Consider the following 18,303-nt stretch of genomic DNA (forward strand, 5'->3'; position numbering starts at 1 on the left):
CCTGTGCTCACTGCCCCGTGTCCTAACTCACACCCAGTCCCGTTCACCCATCACCCCGTGCTCACTGCCCCGTGTCCTAACTCGCACCAAGTCCCGTTCACCCATCACCCCCTGTGCTCGCTGACCTACATTGGCTCCCAGTTAAGCAGCGCCTCGATTTTAAAATTCTCATCCTTGTTTTCAAATCCCTCCATGGCCTCGCCCCTCCCTATCTCTGAAATCTCCTCCAGCCCCACAACCGCCCCCCCCCCCCCGAGATATCTGCGCCCCTCTAATTCTGCCCTCTTGAGGATCCCTGATTATAATCGCTCAACCATTGGTGGCCGTGCCTTCTGTTGCCGAGGCCCGAAGCTCTGGAATTCCCTTCCTAAACCTCTCCCTCGTTACCTCTCTCTCTTCCTTTAAGACTCTCCTTAAAACCTACCTCTTTGACCAAGCTCATGGTCACCTGTCCCAATATCTTCTTCTGTGGCTCGGTGTACTGACGCCATGCTCCCTTTGTTCCCTTTTAGGTTCAGACATTAAAACTGATGGATTTGGCCTGGAGACCTGCCGCAACATGGTGAACCTGATGGATGTATCCTTCCCCGCCTGGCTCAATGGCCTCCTCCTGTCCCCGTGTAACAGGCTCGAGGGGCTGAATGGCCTCCTCCTGTCCCTGTGTAACAGGCTCGAGGGGCTGAATGGCCTCCTCCTATTCCTGTGTAAGAGGCTCAAGGGGCTGAATGGCCTCCTGTTCCTGTGTAACAGGCTCGAGAGGCTGAACGGCCTCCTCCTGTTCTTGTGTAACAGGTTCGAGGGGCTGAGTGGCCTCCTCCTGTTCCTGTGTAACAGGCTCGAGGGGCTGAATGGCCTCCTCCTGTTCCTGTGTAACAGGCTCGAGGGACTGAATGGCCTCCTCCTGTTCCTGTGTAACAGGCTCGAGGGGCTGAATGGCCTCCTCCTGTTCCTGTGCAACAGGCTCGAGGGGCTGAATGGCCTCCTCCTGTCCCTGTGTAATAGGTTCGAGGGGCTGAATGGTCTCCTCCTGTTCCTGTGTAACAGACTCGAGGAGCTGAGTGGCCTCCTCCTGTTCCTGTGTAACAGGCTCGAGGGGCTGAATGGCCTCCTCCTGTTCCTGTGTAACAGGCTCGAGGGGCTGAATGGCCTCCTCCTGTTCCTGTGTAATAGGTTCGAGGGGCTGAATGGCCTCCTCCTGTTCCTGTGTAACAGGCTCGAGGGGCTGAATGGCCTCCTCCTGTCCCTGTGTAACAGGCTCGAGGGGCTGAATGGCCTCCTCCTATTCCTGTGTAAGAGGCTCAAGGGGCTGAATGGCCTCCTCCTGTTCCTGTGTAACAGGCTCGAGGGGCTGAATGGCCTCCTCCTGTCCCTGTGTAACAGACTCGAGGGGCTGAATGGCCTCCTCCTGTTCCTGTGCAACAGGCTCGAGGGGCTGAATGGCCTCCTCCTGTCCCTGTGTAATAGGTTCGAGGGACTGAATGGTCTCCTCCTGTTCCTGTGTAACAGGCTCGAGGAGCTGAGTGGCCTCCTCCTGTTCCTGTGTAACAGGCTCGAGGGGCTGAATGGCCTCCTCCTGTTCCTGTGTAACAGGCTCGAGGGGCTGAATGGCCTCCTCCTGTTCCTGTGTAATAGGTTCGAGGGGCTGAATGGCCTCCTCCTGTTCCTGTGTAACAGGCTCGAGGGGCTGAATGGCCTCCTCCTGTCCCTGTGTAACAGGCTCGAGGGGCTGAATGGCCTCCTCCTATTCCTGTGTAAGAGGCTCAAGGGGCTGAATGGCCTCCTCCTGTTCCTGTGTAACAGGCTCGAGGGGCTGAATGGCCTCCTCCTGTTCCTGTGTAACAGGCTCGAGGGGCTGAATGGCCTCCTCCTGTCCCTGTGTAACAGGCTCGAGGGGCTGAATGGCCTCCTCCTATTCCTGTGTAAGAGGCTCAAGGGGCTGAATGGCCTCCTCCTGTTCCTGTGTAACAGGCTCGAGGGGCTGAATGGCCTCCTCCTGTCCCTGTGTAACAGGCTCGAGGGACTGAACGGCCTCCTCCTATTCCTGTGTAACAGGCTCGAGGGGCTGAATGGTCTCCTCCTGTCCCTGTGTAACAGGCTCGAGGGGCTGAATGGCCTCCTCCTGTCCCTGTGTAATAGGTTCGAGGGACTGAACGGCCTCCTCCTGTCCCTGTGTAACAGGCTCGAGGGACTGAGTGGCCTCCTCCTGTTCCTGTTCCTGAATGACATTCACTCCCGGAAAATGTTTTCCTTAACTGACTGACCAACAGAAAGATGGGAATGGGAAACTGGGTCTGCTGGAGTTCAAGAAACTGTGGGACAAGGTTCAGAAATTCCTGGTAAGGATTGATGGTCAGATCTTGTCCGTGGGCTCCAGTCTGTACCTGGGTGAGGGAGTTCTGACCAACAACAACCTGTGTTTATATAGCGCCTTTAACGTAGTAAAACGCCCCAAGGCGCTTCGCAGGAGTGTAAATCAGACACCGAACCGCAACAGGAGATATTAGGGCAGGTGGGGGCCAATGTAGGTCAGCGAGCACAGGGGTGAGGGGTGAACGGGACTTGGTGAGAGTTAGGACACGGGCAGCCGAGTTTTGGATGACCTCAAGTTTACGTAGGGTGGAATGTGGGAGGCCGGCCAGGAGTGCGTTGGAATAGTCAAGTCTGCAGGTAACAAAGGCATGGCTCAGGGTTTCAGCAGCAGATGAGCTGAGGCAAAGGCGGAGATGGGCAAAAAGTTACCTGGTAGAGGTCGCAGGTTTGGGAGGTGCTGCCGAAGAAGCCTTGAAACATAGAAGTTAGGAGCAGGAGTAGGCCATTCGGCCCCTCGAGCCTGCTCCGCCATTCAATGAGATCATGGCTGATCATCCAAATTCAGTACCCGGTCCCTGCCTTCTCCCCATACCCCTTGATCCCTTTAGCCTCAAGAAATATATCCAACTCTTTCTTGAATATATTTAATGAACTAGCCTCCACCGCCCTCTGTGGCAGAGAATTCCACAGGTTCACCACTCTCTGGTTGAAGAAATTCCTCCTCATTTCAGTCCTAAATAGCTTACCGCTTATCCTTAGACTATGACCCCTGGTTCTGGACTCCCCGGCCATCAGAAACACCCTTCTGGCATCTAGTCTATCCAGACCTGCCGTAATTTTATAGGTTTCGATGAGATCCCCTCTCAATCTTCTAAACTCCAGTGAGTATAAGCCCAATCGACACAATCTCTCCTCATACGCCATTCCTGCCATCCCAGGTATCAGTCTGGTGAATCTTCGCTGCACTCCCTCCATGGCAAGAACATCCTTCCTCAGGTAAGGTGACCAAAACTGCACACAATACTCAAGGTGTGGTCTCACCAAGGCCCTGTACAACTGTAGCAAGACATCCTTGTTCCTGTACTCGAACCCTCTTGCTACCAAGGCCAACATACCATTTGCCTTCTTAACCGCCTGCTGCACCTGCATGCTTACCTTCAGCGACTGGTGCACAATAACACCCAGGTCTCTTTGCACTTCCCCTTCTCTCAATCTATTGCCATTCAAATAATAATCTGCCTTCCTGTTTTTGCCACCAAAGTGGATAACCTCACATTTATCCACATTATAGTGCATTTGCCATGTTTCTGCCAAGGACCGATCCCTGCGGTACCCCACGAGTCACTGCCTGCCACTCGGAAAAAGACCCGTTTATTCCAGCTCTTTTCTTTCTGTCTGCCAACCAGTTCTCTATCCAAGTCAATACCTTGCCCCCAATCCCATGTGCCTTAACTTTACACGCTAATCTCTTATGCGGGACCTTATCGAAAGCCTTCTGAAAGTCCAAATACACCACATCCACTGGTTCTCCCTTACCTATTTTACCAGTTACATCCTCAAAGAATTCCAGTAGATTAGTCAAGCACGATTTACCTTCTGTCAATCCATGTTGACTTTGTCCGATCCTGTCACTGTTTTCCAAGTGCTCTGCTATTACATCTTTTATAATGGACTCTAGCATTTTCCCCACTACCGATGTTTTCTCTCTACCACCTTTTTTGAATACTGGGGTAACATTAGCTACCCTCCAATCCATGGGTACTGTTCCAGATTCCATCGAATGTTGGAAGATGATCAGCAACGCATCTACTATTTCTAGGGCCACTTCCTTAAGTACCCTAGGATGTAGATTATCAGGCCCTGGGGATTTATCGACCTTCAATCCCATCAATTTCCCTAACACCATTTCCCTACAAATACTGATTTCTTTCAGTTCCTCCCTTTCATCAGACCCTATGTTCCCCGACATCTCTGGGAGGTTATTTGTGTCCTCCTTTGTGAAGACAGAACCAAAATATGCATTTAATTGGTCAGCCATTTCTTTGTTCCCCATTATAAATTCCCCGATTCCGACTGCAAGGGACCTACGCTTGACTTCACCAATCTTTTTCTCTTCACATATCTATGAAAGCTTTTACAGTCAGTTTTTGTGTTTCCTGAAAGCTTACTCTCATATTCTATTTTCCCTTTCTTAATTAATCCCTTTGTTGAATCCTAAACTGCTCCCAATCCTCAGGTTTACTGCTTTTTCTGGCCAATTTATATGTTCTCTCCTTGGATCTTATGCTATCCCTAATTTCCCTTGTTAGCCGCGGTTGAGTCACCTTTGTTGTTTTATTTTTATGCCTAACTGGGATGAACAAATTCTGTAGTTCATCCATGCGGTCTTTGAATGTTTGCCATTGCCTATCCACCGTTAACCCTTTGAGTGACATTCCCCAATCAATCCTACCCAACTCGCGCCTCATACCATCGTAGTTTCCTTTATTTAAATTTAGGACCCTAGTCTCCGAGTCAACTACTTCATTCTTCATCTTAATGAAGAATTCGATCATATTATGATTGCTCCGACCCAAGGGGCCTCATACAACAAGATTGCTAATTAATCCTTTCTCGTTACATAATACCCAGTCTAAGATGGCCTGATCTCTGGTTGGTTCCTCAACATATTGGTCCAGGAATTCCTCCTCCACAGTATTGTTACTAATTTGGTTAGCCCAATCTATATGTAGATTAAAGTCACCCATGATAACTGCTGTGCCCTTATTGCACGCTTCTCTAATTTCCCTTTTAATGCCATCCCCAACCTCCGCATTACTGTTTGGAGGTCTATATACCACTCCCACTAACGTTTTCTGCCCCTTGGTATTTCTCAGTTCTACCCATACAGATTCCACATCATCAGAGCTAATATCCTTCCTTACAATTGTGTTAATCCCTTCTTTAACCAGCAATGCTACCCCACCTCCCTTTCCTTTTTGCCTATCTTTCCTGAATATTGAATCCCCCTGGATGGTGAGTTCCCAGCCTTGGCCACCCTGGAGCCATGTTTCCGTAATCCCAATCAAATCATATTCGTTTACCTCTATTTGCGCAGCTAATTCATCCACCTTATTACGAATGCTCCTCGCATTAAGACACAAAGCCTTCAGGCTTGTTTTTTTAACGCTTTTAGACCTATTAGAATTATTATTTACTGTGGCCACATTTGATTTAAACCGTTGATTTCTCTGACTGCCACTTTTGTTTTTCTCTTTCCTATCTTTTGCTTTTATCCTCGTTTCCCTTTCCTCTGTCTCCCTGCTCAGGTTCCCAACCCCCTGCCATTTTAGTTTAAACCTTCCCGCAGAGCACTAGCAAACACTCCCCCTAGGACATTGGTCCCGGCCCTGCCCAGGTGCAAATCGTCCCACCTCCCCCAGAACCGGTTCCAATGTCCCAGGAACTTGAATCCCTGCCCCTGGCACCATTCCTCTAGCCATGTATTCATCTGAAATATCCTTCTATTTCTACTCTGACTAGCACGTGGCACTGGTAGCAATCCTGAGCTTACTACCTTTGAGGTCCTATTTTTTAATTTACCTCCTAACTCCCTATATTCTGCTTTTAGGATCTCATCCCGCTTTTTACCTATATCGTTGGTGCCTATATGCACCACGACAACTGGCTGTTCACCCTCCCCTTCCAAGATGTTCTGCAGCCGCTCTGAGACATCCTTGACCCTTGCACCAGTTGCTGCAGTGCATCTTGTAGATGGTACACACTGCAGCCACGGTGCACCGGTGGTGGAGGGAGTGAATGTTTAAGGTGGTGGATGGGGTGCCAATCAAGTGGGCTGCTTTGTCTTGGATGGTGTTGAGCTTCTTGAGTGTTGTTGGAGCTGCACTCATCCAGGCAAGTGGAGAGTATTCCATCACACTCCTGACTTGTGCCTTGTAGATGGTGGAATGGCTTTGGGGAGTCAGGAGGTGAGACACTCGTCACAGAATACCCAGCCTCTGGCCTGCTCTTGTTGCCACAGTATTTATGTGGCTGGTCCAGTTAAGTTTCTGGTCAATGGTTATAGTGTATGTAACCTGTACTACCTTAAGAGGATACCTTAAGGTGACTGACTACTTTTTGATGGCTCCTGTACATTGTAGTACCGGTGGTGACCACACCGGTATGTAAACCCTGCGGAGCAAAGTGTATCTCAGTTCAGCCCTGACCCTCAATCACTAAAGACCTGTTTAATTACTTCTGTAGTCTGTGTCCTGTTATTCAGCATAACTACATTTGAAAACACAGACTCAACAAATGGTGACTCCAGGATGTTGAAGGTGGGCGATGGCAATGCCGTTGAATATCAAGGGGCGGTGGTTAAACTCTCGCTTTCGAAAAAGAAAGACTTGCAAAGGTGATGGGTCGAGGGTCGGCGGGGGCCACGGAAAGGCATTAGGTTGAAACAGATTTCCTTTGTTAATTTAACAGAAAATCTACAAGAAGAGTGATCTGGACCAGTCGGGCACCATGAGCTCCAGTGAGATGCGAGTGGCTGTGGAGGAATCGGGTGAGAAACCACACTCCCCGCGGGGAAAGGACCCTGGGTCGGAGATGATGATAAACAGAGACAGCTTCTGAATGGGAAATGACCCCCTCAGTCCCATTGCCACGTGCCCTGTCTCTAAAAGAACACAGGAACAGGAGGAGGCCATTCAGCCCCTCGAGCCTGTTACACAGGAACAGGAGGAGGCCATTCAGCCCCTCGAGCCTGTTACACAGGAACAGCAGGAGGCCATTCAGCCCCTCGAGCCTGTTACACAGGAACAGCAAGAGGCCATTCAGCCCCTCGAGCCTGTTACACAGGAACAGGAGGAGGCCATTCAGCCCCTCGAGCCTGTTACACAGGAACAGCAGGAGGCCATTCAGCCCCTCGAGCCTGTTACACAGGAACAGGAAGAGGCCATTCAGCCCCTCGAGCCTGTTACACCATTCAATGAGATCATGGCTGATCTGAATCTTAACTCCATCTGCCCGCCTTTGCTCCACATCCCTCGACTCTTACCCAACAACAATCTATCGCTCTCAGTTCACAGAAATCACAGAAACCCCACAGTGCAGATAGAGGCCATTTCGGCCCATCGAGCCTGCACCGACACATATCCCACCCGATCCCCGTAACCCCTACACCAACACATATCCCACCCTATCCCCATAACCCCACGTATTTAATCCCCCTAACACTAAGGGTCAATTTATCATAGCCAATCAACCTAACCCGCACATCTTTGGACAGAGAGGAGAGGTTCGCTGTGGGGGGGTTATCGCGAGAGGCCAGGGGTCACTGAGATCAGTTATTGCGGGTGGGTGGGTCGCTGGGGTCAGGTGTCGTGAGGTGATATTTGGTGCATGTTTTAAGCTCTCTCTCTCTCCAGGTTTCCACTTGGACAACCAGCTGACCCAGATCATCGTGGCTCGATATTCCGACACCGACGATCTCACGCTCGATTTTGACAACTTTGTGTCCTGTCTGATCCGTCTCGAGGCCGTCTTCAGTAAGTCCCAGAATCAGCCGGGGCTCCCATCGCCCACCCACTGTGCCCCCTCCCTGGGGCTCCCAGCGCCCACCCACCCCTCCCTCCAGCTCAACAAGCCCCCTCCCCCGCTCAACACCCCCCTGTACCCTCCACCGCCCCCCATCCAAGGCTCCTCCCCGCCGCTCCCTGCCCAGGGACTCCCCTCCCACACACGGCCCATCCCCCCACAAGTCAACACAACCCTCATCCACTCCCTCTCTGTGATCCTGGTGTGGTACTGAGCCCCACACAGAGCAGGACGATCCCACCCTCTGCTGACCTCACCCAGGTTGAGGTTTGGGTGCTATAATTGTCCGGAGTGACCCAGGATGGAGGGCGACGCGAGGGTGAAGGCCGAGGGTTCCTGCTCCGGATCACTGACCCCGGCTGGAGGGGCTCGGTGTGATGCCTTCCGCTGTCGATTATCCAGCTGAATCTCACGGGGGAGGGTCCTGGGTTGGCCTGGGCGGTTTGGGGTCAGGCCGGGTGTCAGGGTTCAGGTTGTGAGCTGGGGTTGTGGTTCAGGCTGGGAGGCGGGGTTCAGGGGTCGGAGTTTGGCCTGGTACTCACCGACACTTTCCACTTTCTCTTTCAGAAATGTTTAACGCTCTACCCAAAGATGGAAATGGGTTCGTCCAGCTCGGCCTGTACCAGGTGAGGGGGCAACCAGGGCACTGTCTGACCTCTCCCCCGCACTGACCCCTCTCTCTCTCTGCCGCACTGACCCCTCTCTCTCTCTCTCCCCCACAGTGACCTCTCTCTCCCCCGCACTGACCCCTCTCTCTCCCGCACTGACCTCTCTCTCTCTCTCCCCCACACTGACCCCTCTCCCACTGACCTCCCCCCCCCACTGACCCCTCTCTCCCCCACACTGACCCCTCTCTCTCCCCCACACTGACCTCCCCCCCCCGCACTGACCCCTCTCTCTCCCCCACACTGACCTCTCTCTCCCGCACTGACCTCCCCCCCCACTGACCCCTCTCTCCCCCGCACTGACCCCTCTCTCCCCCGCACTGACCTCTCACTCACTGACCTCTCTCTCTCTCTCTCCGCAGTGGCTGACGTTGGTCATGGGCTGACTATTCCAGTTGGCTGTGGAGTGGTGATTGGCGGTCTTATGATGTCCAGCACGACTCTCTGAATCCGCGTGTTCGCCGCTCTGTCTGAAGGACACGTTCGTGCATCTCTTGGGTTTTTCTGTTTGCTGTGACGGGTGTGTGCGATCCCGCTGTAGTTTGGGATCTCGTGTTCCTCTGCGCTCACTCCCGCTGCTTGTATCCACCAGGGGTGGGATTTTGTCTCTTGGTTCTGAAAACTGCATTATTCTCAGCGAGGGTCCCGGGATTGTGGGCTCCTCTCTGTGGTATCGGGACTCTGTTATTGTTAAAGGATCTTTTACTATTTCAAATTAAATAAAAACTGGTTGAAAAATTCAGCTGTCTTTGAGTGTCATGGTAACATGTGATGGTGTGAATTGGGGGTCGGGGCGGGGGAAGTCCGGGGATGTGAATTGGGGGTCGGGGCGGGGGAAGTCCGGGGATGTGAATTGGGGGTCGGGGCGGGGGAAGTCCGGGGATGTGAATTGGGGGTCGGGGCGGGGGAAGTCCGGGGATGTGAATTGGGGGTCGGGGCGGGGGAGGTCCGGGGATGTGAATTGGGGGTCGGGGCGGGGGAGGTCCGGGGATGTGAATTGGGGGTCGGGGCGGGGGAAGTCCGGGGATTTGATTTGTTCATTCCTGGGATGTGTGAGCCACCTTCTTGAACCGCTGCAGTCCGTGTGGTGAAGGTACTCCCACAGTGCTGTTAGGGAGGGAGTTCTAGGATTCTGACCCAGCGACGATGAAGGATCGGCAAAAAACTTCTACGTCAGGATGGTGTGTGACTTGCAGGTGGTGGTGTTCCCATGCGCCTGCTGCCCTTGTCCTTCTAGGTGGAAGAGGTCGCGGGTTTGGGAGGTTTAGTTTGGGATTGATACAGGGCTATGGGGAGAGAGCGGGGCAGTGGGATTAATTTGGGATTGATGCAGGGCTATGGGGAGAGAGCGGGGCAGTGGGATTAGTTTGGGGATTGATACAGGGCGATGGGATTAGTTTGGGATTGATACAGGGCTATGGGGAGAGAGCAGGGCAGTGGGATTTATACAGGGCGATAGCGGGGCAGTGATTAACCAGCTCCTGACTGCCCTGGGTTGGGGGTCTCTCCATGATGGGTGGGCCACAGAGTACAATGTGAGCCGATACAATATAAAGCATTTATTAAACAAAGCACAGTGCTGCCCAATGTCTGTGTCCAGCCAGTGCATGGAAAGTTCATCGCTGCTATCTCCGAAACAGCTTTAACTCTGACCGACCAGGACATTGATCACAGAGAACCCGGGCTCATTACCCCCTCCCCCCACACAACCCCAGCCCCTTCAACTCGTCCCCACAGAACCCTAACCCCATCTCATATACACAGAGAGCCCCAGCTCCAACTCAGATAATGTACTAAATGGGATCCTCCTCCGTCTCTCCCTCCTCACTCCGCTCTTCCAGTTCAGAATTCTCAATGTCCGAGCTCCCCACGATGCTGATGGACTGAAGGGACCCCAGATCATCACAACTGCTGCTTTCACTGTCGATCACAGGGATCGGGTCTGCCTTCATCGCTGGTGGAACAAGAGACACATGTCACATGAGGTACCGGGCACGGCAGGATAGTGGTAACGTCACTGGGCTAGTGATCCAGAGACATGAGTTTAAATCCCACCACGGCAGCTCGGGAATTTAAATTCAGTTAATTAAATAAATCTGGAATAAAAAGTTAGTATCAGTAATGGTGATCATGAAACTACCGGATTGTCGTAAAAACCCATCTGGTTCACTGATGTCCTTTAGAGAAGGAAATCTGCCGTCCTTACCCAGTCTGGCCGATATGTGACTCCAGACCTACAGCAATATGGTTGACTCTGAACTGCCCTCTGAAATGGCCGAGCAAAACACTCAGAATAAAACCAGACAGACCACCCGGCACCAGCTTCAGACACGACAACGGCACGCCCAGCCCAGTCGACCCTGCAAAGTCCTCCTCACCAACATCAAATCAAATTGGCCATGGTAGCCTGGAGGAGGAGTTTATAGAGTGTATTTGGGATGGTTTCCTAGAACAGTATGTAATGGAACCAACCAGGGAGCAGGATCTGGTACTAGGTAATGAGACAGAATTAATAAATGATCTCATAGTAAAGGATCCTCTAGGAAAGAGTGATCATAGCATGGTTGAATTTCAAGTTCAGTTGGAGGGTGAGAAAGTTGTATCCCAAACCAATGTCCTGATCGGAAACAAAGGCAATTACAATGGCACGAGGGCAGAACTGGCTAAAGTGGACTGGAAAAATAAATTAAAGGGTAAGACAGTTGAAATGCAGTGGTGGACATTTAAGGAGATATTTCATAACTCTCAACAAAAATATATTCCAGTGAGAAAGAAAGATTTTAAGCGAAGGGAGCACGATCCCTGGCTAACTAAGGAAGTAAAGGATGGTATCAAATTGAAAACGAAGGCATACAATTTTGCCGAGATTGGTGGGAGGCCAGAGGATTGGGAAATTTAAAAAAACCAGCAAAGGATGACTCAAAAAAGAGAAAGAAGATGAATTATGAGAGTAAATTGGCAAGAAACATTAAAACTGATCGTAAGAGCTTCTACAGGTATATAAAAAGGAAGAGAGTAGCTAAAGTAAACGTTGGTCCCTTAGAGGATGGGACTGGGGAATTAATAATGGGGAACGGGGAAACGGCAGAGACTCTGAACAAATATTTTGTATCTGTCTTCACTGTAGAAGACACTAACAACATCCCAATAATGGATAATCAAGGGGCCACAGGGAGTGGGGAACTAAAGACTATCACCATCACTAAGGAAATAGTGCTTGGCAAAATAATGGGACTAAAATGACCTGCATCCCAGGGTCATAAAAGAAGTGGCTGCAGAGATAGTGGATGCATTGGTTGCAATATACCAAAATTCCCTGGACTCTGGAGAGGTCCCAGTGGATTGGAAAACCGCAAATGTAACACCCCTATTTAAGAAAGGAGGGAGGCAGAAAACAGGAAACTATAGACCAGTTAGCCTAACATCTGTCGTTGGGAAAATGCTGGAGTCCTTCATTAAGGAAGCAGTAGCAAGGTATTTAGAAAATCATACTGCAGTCAAACAGAGTCAGCATGGTTTTATGAAAGGGAAATCATGTTTAACAAATTTGCTGGAGTTCTTTGAGGATGTAACAAGCAGGGTGGACAAGGGGGAACCAGTAGATGTGGTGTATTTGGATTGAGAGAAGGCATTCGATAAGATGCCACATAAAAGGTTACTGCATAAGATAATAGCTCACGGAATTGGGGGTAATATATTAGCATGGATAGAGGATTGGCTAACTAACAGAAAACAGAGAATCGGGATAAATGGGTCATTTTCCGGTTGGCAAACGGTAACTAGTGGGGTGTCGTGGGGATCGGTGCTGGGGCCTCAACTATTTACAATCTACATTAATGACTTGGATGAAGAGGCCGAGTGTAATGTAACCCAGTTTGCTGATGATACAAAGATAGGTGGGAAAGCAAGTTGTGAAGAGGACACAAAGAGTTTGCAAAGGGATATAGACAGGCTAAGTGAGTGGGCAAAAATCTGGCAGATGGAGTATAATGTGGGAAAGTGTGAGGTTATCCACTTTGGCAGGAAAAATAAAAAAACAAATTATTATTTAATTGGGGAGAGATTACAAAATGCTGAGGTACAGAGGGATCTGGGGGTCCTTGTACATGAATCACAAAAAGTTAGCATGCAGGTACAGCAAGTAATTAAAATTCAAATGGAATGTTGGCCTTTATTTCAAGGGGGGTGGAGAATAAAAGTAGGGAAGTCCTGCTCCAACTGTACAGGGCGTTGGTGAGACCACACCTGGAGTACTGCGTACAGTTTTGGTCTCCTTATTTAAGGAAGGATATACTTGCATTGGAGGCAGTTCAGAGAAGGTTCACGAGGTTGATTCCTGAGAAGAATGAGAGGTGATCTTATTGAAACATATAAGATACTGAGGGGGCTCGACAAGGTCGATGCTGAGGGGATGTTTCCCCTCGTGGGGGAATCTAGAACTCGGGGGCACAGTCTCAGAATCAAGGGTCGCCCTTTTAGAACTGAGATGAGGAGGAATTTCTTCTCTGAGGGTCGTAAATCTGTGGCATTCTCTGCCCCAGAGAGCCGTGGAGGCTGGGTCATTAAATACATTTAAGGTGGAGATAGACAGATTTTTGCAAGATAAGGGAGTGAAGGGTTATGGGGAGCGGGCAGGGAAGTGGCTTTGAGCCCAAGATCAGCCCTGATCTTATTGAATGGCGGAGCAGGCTGGAGGGGCCAAGTGGTCTATTCCTGCTCCTATTTCTTATTTGGGGACTTGTGCCAAAATCGAGAAAGCTGTCCCAGACTAATCAAGCAACAGCCTGACATAGTCAAACTCTCAGAATCAAAACTTTCAGCCAATGTCCCAGACTCCTCCATCACCATCCCTGGGTATGTCCTGTCCCACCGGCAGGACAGACCCACCAGGGGTGGCGGCACAGTGGTGTACAGTCGGGAAGGAGTGGCCCTGGGAGTCCTCAACATTGACTCCGGACCCCAGGAAGTCTCATGGCTTCAGGTCAAGCATGGGCAAGGAAACCTCCTGCTGATTACCACCTACCGCCCTCCCTCAGCTGATGAATCAGTGCTCCTCCATGTTGAACACCACTTGGAAGAAGCACTGAGAGTAGCAAGGGCAGAGAATGTACTGTGGGTGGGGGACTTCAATGTCCATCACCAAGAGTGGCTCGGTAGCACCACTACTGACCGAGCTGGCCGAGTCCTGAAGGACATAACTGCCAGTCTGGGCCTGCAACAGGTGGTGAGAGAACCAACACGAGGGAAAAACCTACTTGACCTCGTCCTCGCCAATCTACCTGTCGCAGATGCATCTGTTGAAGACAACAACAACAGCTTGTATTTATATAGCGCCTTTAACGTTGTAAAACGTCCCAAGGTGCTTCACTGGAGTATTTGACACCGCTCCACATCAGGAGAAATGAGGGCAGGTGACCAAAAGCTTGGTCAAAGAGGGAGGTTTTAAGGAGCGTCTTAAAGGAGGAGAGGTAGCGAGGCGGAGAGGTTTAGGGAGGGAATTCCAGAGCTTAGAGCCTCGGCAACAGAAGGCACGGCCACCAATGGTGGAGCGATTATAATCAGGGATCCTCAAGAGGGCAGAATTAGAGGAGCACCGATATCTCGGAGGGTTGTGAGGCTGGAGGAGGTTACAGAGATAGGGAGGGGCGAGGCCACGGAGGGATTTGAAAACGAGGATGAGAATTTGAAATCGAGGCTTTGTAGGTCAGTGAGCACAGGGGGTGATGGGTGAACGGGACTTGGTGCGAGTTAGGACACGGGGCAGTGAGCACAGGGGGTGATGGGTGAACGGGACTGGGTGTGAGTTAGGACACGGGGCAGTGAGCACAGGGGGTGATGGGTGAACGGGACTGGGTGTGAGTTAGGACACGGGGCAGTGAGCACAGGGGGTGATGGGTGAATGGGACTGGGTGTGAGTTAGGACACGGGGCAGTGAGCACAGGGGGTGATGGGTGAACGGGACTGGGTGTGAGTTAGGACACGGGGCAGTGAGCACAGGGGGTGATGGGAGAACGGGACTGGGTGTGAGTTAGGACACGGGGCAGTGAGTACAGCGGGTGATGGGTGAACGGGACTGGGTGTGAGTTAGGACACGGGACAGTGAGCACAGGGGGTGATGGGTGAACGGGACTGGGTGTGAGTTAGGACACGGGGCAGTGAGCACAGGGGTGATGGGTGAACGGGACTGGGTGTGAGTTAGGACACGGGGCAGTGAGCACAGGGGGTGATGGGTGAACGGGACTGGGTGTGAGTTAGGACACGGGGCAGTGAGCACAGGGGGTGATGGGTGAACGGGACTGGGTGTGAGTTAGGACACGGGCAGTCGAGTTTTGGATGACCTCAAGTTTACGTAGGGTGGAATGTGGGCGGCCAGGAGTGCGTTAGAATAGTCAAGTCTAGAGGTAACAAAGGCATGGCTGACGGTTTCAGCAGCGGATGAGCTGAGGCGAGGGCGGAGACGGGCGATGTTACGGAGGTGGAAGTAGGCGGTCTTAGTGATGCTGCGGACATGTGATCGGAAACTAATTTCAGGGTCAAATATGACACCAAGGTTTTGAACAGTGTGGTTCAGCCTCAGACAGATGTTAGGGAGAGGGATGACAGTATTGGTAGCAGTGACCACCACACAGTCATTGTGGAGACAAAGTCCCATCTTCACACTGAGGACACTCTCCATCGTGTTGTGTGGCACTACCACCGTGCTCAATGGGATAGATTCAGAACAGATCTAGCAGCTTAAAACTGGGCATCCATGAGGCACTGAGGGCCATCAGCAGCAGCAGAATTGTATTCCACCACAATCTGTAACCTCATGGCCCGGCATATCCCTCACTCTACCATTACAACCAAGCCAGGGGACCAACCCTGGTTCAATAAGGAGTGTAGAAGAGCATGCCAGGAGCAGTACCAGGCGTACCTAAAAATGAGGTGCCAACCTGGGGAAGCTGCAACACAGGACTACATGCATGTTAAACAGCGGAGGCAGCATGCTATGGACAGGGCTAAGCGATCCCACAATCAACGGATCAGATCAAAGCTCTGCAGTCCTGCCACATCCAGTCGTGAATGGTGGTGGACCATTAAACAACTAACGGGAAGAGGAAGCTCCATGAATATCCCCATCCTCAATGATGGTAGAGCCCAGCACGCGAGTGCAAAAGACAAGGCTGAAGTGTTTGCAACCATCTTCAGCCAGAAGTGCCGAGTGGATGATCCATATCGGCCTCCTGAGGGCCCCACCACCACAGAAACCAGTCTTCAGCCAATTCGATTCACTGCATATGATATCAAGAAACGGCTGAGCGCACTGGATACAGCAAAGGCTGTGAGCCCCGACAACATCCCGGCTATTGTGCTGAAGACTTGTGCTCCAGAACTAGCTGTGCCTCTAGCCAAGCTGTTCCAGTACAGCTACAACACTGCCATCTATCCGACAATGTGGAAAACTGCCTAGGGATGTCCTGTCCACAAATAGCAGGACAAATCCAACCCGGCCAATTACCACCCCATCAGTCTACTCTCAATCATCAGCAAAGTGTTGGAAGGTGTCATCGACAGTGCTATCAAGCGGCACTTACTCACCAATAACCTGCTCGCTGATGCCCAGTTTGGGTTCTGCCAAGACCACTCGGCTCCAGACCTCATTACAGACTTGGTCCAAACATGGACAAAGGAGCTGAATTCCAGAGGTGAGGTGAGAGTGACTGCCCTTAACATCAAGGCAGCATTTGACCGAGTTTGGCATCAAGGAGTCCCAGTAAAACTGAACTCAATGGGAATCGGGGGGAAAACTCTCCACTGGCTGGAGTCATACCTAGCACAAAGGAAGATGGTTGTGGTGGTTGGAGGCCAATCATCTCAGCCCCAGGACATCGCTGCAGGAGTTCCTCAGAGCAGTGTCCTAGGCCCAACCATCTTCAGCTGCTTCATCAATGACCTTCCCTCCAACATAAGGTCAGAAATGGGGATGTTCGCTGATGACTGCACAGTGTTCAGTGCCATTCACAACTCCACAGATAATGAAGCAGTCCATGCCCGCATGCAACAAGACCTGGACGACGTTCAGACTTGGGCTGATAAGTGGCAGGTAACATTCGCGCCACAGAAGTGCCAGGCAATGACTATCTCCAACAAGCGAGAGTCTAACCACCACCCCATGACATTCAACGGCATTACCATCGCCGAATCCCCCATCAACAACATCCTGGGGGTCACCATTGACCAGAAACTTAACAGAACGAATCAAATAAATACTGTGGCAACAAGAGCAGGCCAGAGGCTGGGTATTCTGCGGCGAGTGTCTCACCTCCTGACTCCCCAAAGCCTTTCCACCATCTACAAGGCACAAGTCAGGAGTGTGATGGAATATTCTCCACTTGCCTGGATGAGTGAAGCTCCAACAACACTCGAGAAGCTCGACACCATCCAGGACAAGGCAGCCCGCTTGATTGGCACCCCATCCACCACCTGAAACATTCACTCCCTCCACCACCGGCGTACCGTGGCTGCAGTGTGTACCCTCTACAAGATGCACTGCAGCAACTCGCCAAGGCTCCTTCGGCAGCACCTCCCAAACCCGCGACCTCTACCACCTAGAAGAACAAGGGCAGCAGGCGAATGGGAACACCACACACCATCCTGACTTGGAAATATATATATATTCCATCATTGTCGCTGGGTCAAAATCCTGGAACTCCCTCCCTAACAGCACTGGGAGCACCTTCACCACACGGACTGCAGCGGGTGATGCCAGCGACGCCCACATCCCAGGAACAAATAAAAAACTCTGCGTCTGAGAGAGACACTCGTCACTCTGTGACTGAGCAGTAAACCCTCCTCTCCCTCACCTTTCCTTGCCTTGACCAGCTGCACTCTGCGCCATCTCACGGCCTCGCTCAGACTCTCCACCATGCGCTCGATGCAGTTGTCCAGGACCACGGAGCGGGCCTGCGATTGGATGGTCTGTCGACAGATGGGACATTCGTCCTTCCTCTTCCTCCACTCCAGGATACAGTGGCTGCAGAAACTGTGCGAACAGTTGAGAGTCACCGCCTGAGGAGAGAGAGAGAGAGAGAGAGAGGAGGTCAGCGAGCGAGAGGGAGGGAGAGAGGTCAGCGAGCGAGAGGGAGGGAGAGAGGTCAGCGAGCGAGAGGGAGGGATAGAGGTCAGCGAGCGAGAGAGGTCAGCGAGCGAGAGGGAGGGAGAGAGGTCAGCGAGCGAGAGGGAGGGAGAGAGGTCAGCGAGCGAGAGGGAGGGAGAGAGGTCAGCGAGCGAGAGGGAGGGAGAGAGGTCAGCGAGCGAGAGGGAGGGAGGTGAGCGAGAGGGAGGGAGAGAGGTCAGCGAGCGAGAGGGAGGGAGAGAGGTCAGCGAGCGAGAGGGAGGGAGAGAGGTCAGCGAGCGAGGGAGGGAGAGAGGTCAGCGAGCGAGAGGGAGGGAGAGAGGTCAGCGAGCGAGAGGGAGGGAGAGAGGTCAGCGAGCGAGAGGGAGGGAGCGAGGTCAGCGAGCGAGAGGGAGGGAGAGAGGTCAGCGAGCTAGAGGGAGGGAGAGAGGTCAGCGAGCGAGAGGGAGGGAGAGAGGTCAGCGAGCGAGAGGGAGGGAGAGAGGTCAGCGAGCGAGAGGGAGGGGAGAGAGGTCAGCGAGCGAGGGGGGGGGAGAGAGGTCAGCGAGCGAGGGGGGGGGGAAGAGGTCAGCGAGCGAGGGGGGGGAGAGGTCAGCGAGCGAGGGGGGGGGGAGAGGTCAGCGAGCG

General features: G+C 52.0%; 1 protein-coding gene and 1 long non-coding RNA gene across 2 annotated transcripts in view; one reads left to right on the forward strand and one right to left on the reverse strand.

Moving 5' to 3' along the window:
- LOC147113215 (calpain-2 catalytic subunit-like) overlaps positions 1–9,298 on the forward strand; it is a 120,544-nt gene extending 111,246 nt beyond the window's left edge. The window contains exons 15-20 of the mRNA XM_085998149.1: positions 513–577; positions 2,268–2,336; positions 6,781–6,859; positions 7,725–7,844; positions 8,461–8,519; positions 8,921–9,298. Of these exons, the coding sequence (XP_085854275.1) occupies positions 513–577; positions 2,268–2,336; positions 6,781–6,859; positions 7,725–7,844; positions 8,461–8,519; positions 8,921–8,944 (416 nt within the window). The 3' untranslated portion in view covers positions 8,945–9,298. The remainder of the gene's footprint in view (positions 1–512; positions 578–2,267; positions 2,337–6,780; positions 6,860–7,724; positions 7,845–8,460; positions 8,520–8,920) is intronic.
- A 1,025-nt stretch (positions 9,299–10,323) lies between these two features.
- LOC147113216 (uncharacterized) lies at positions 10,324–17,618 on the reverse strand. The gene is made up of 2 exons (XR_015079640.1): positions 17,405–17,618; positions 10,324–10,512 (listed from the first exon to the last, which is right to left on the reverse strand). It is a non-coding gene; the product is annotated as an uncharacterized LOC147113216 (long non-coding RNA).
- Between the last annotated feature and the right edge of the window lie 685 nt (positions 17,619–18,303).

This window comes from Somniosus microcephalus, chromosome 9 (assembly GCF_052327205.1).
Source record: "Somniosus microcephalus isolate GS21.2 chromosome 9, FLI_Smic_1.0, whole genome shotgun sequence".
In the NCBI taxonomy this organism is placed as follows: domain Eukaryota; kingdom Metazoa; phylum Chordata; class Chondrichthyes; order Squaliformes; family Somniosidae; genus Somniosus; species Somniosus microcephalus.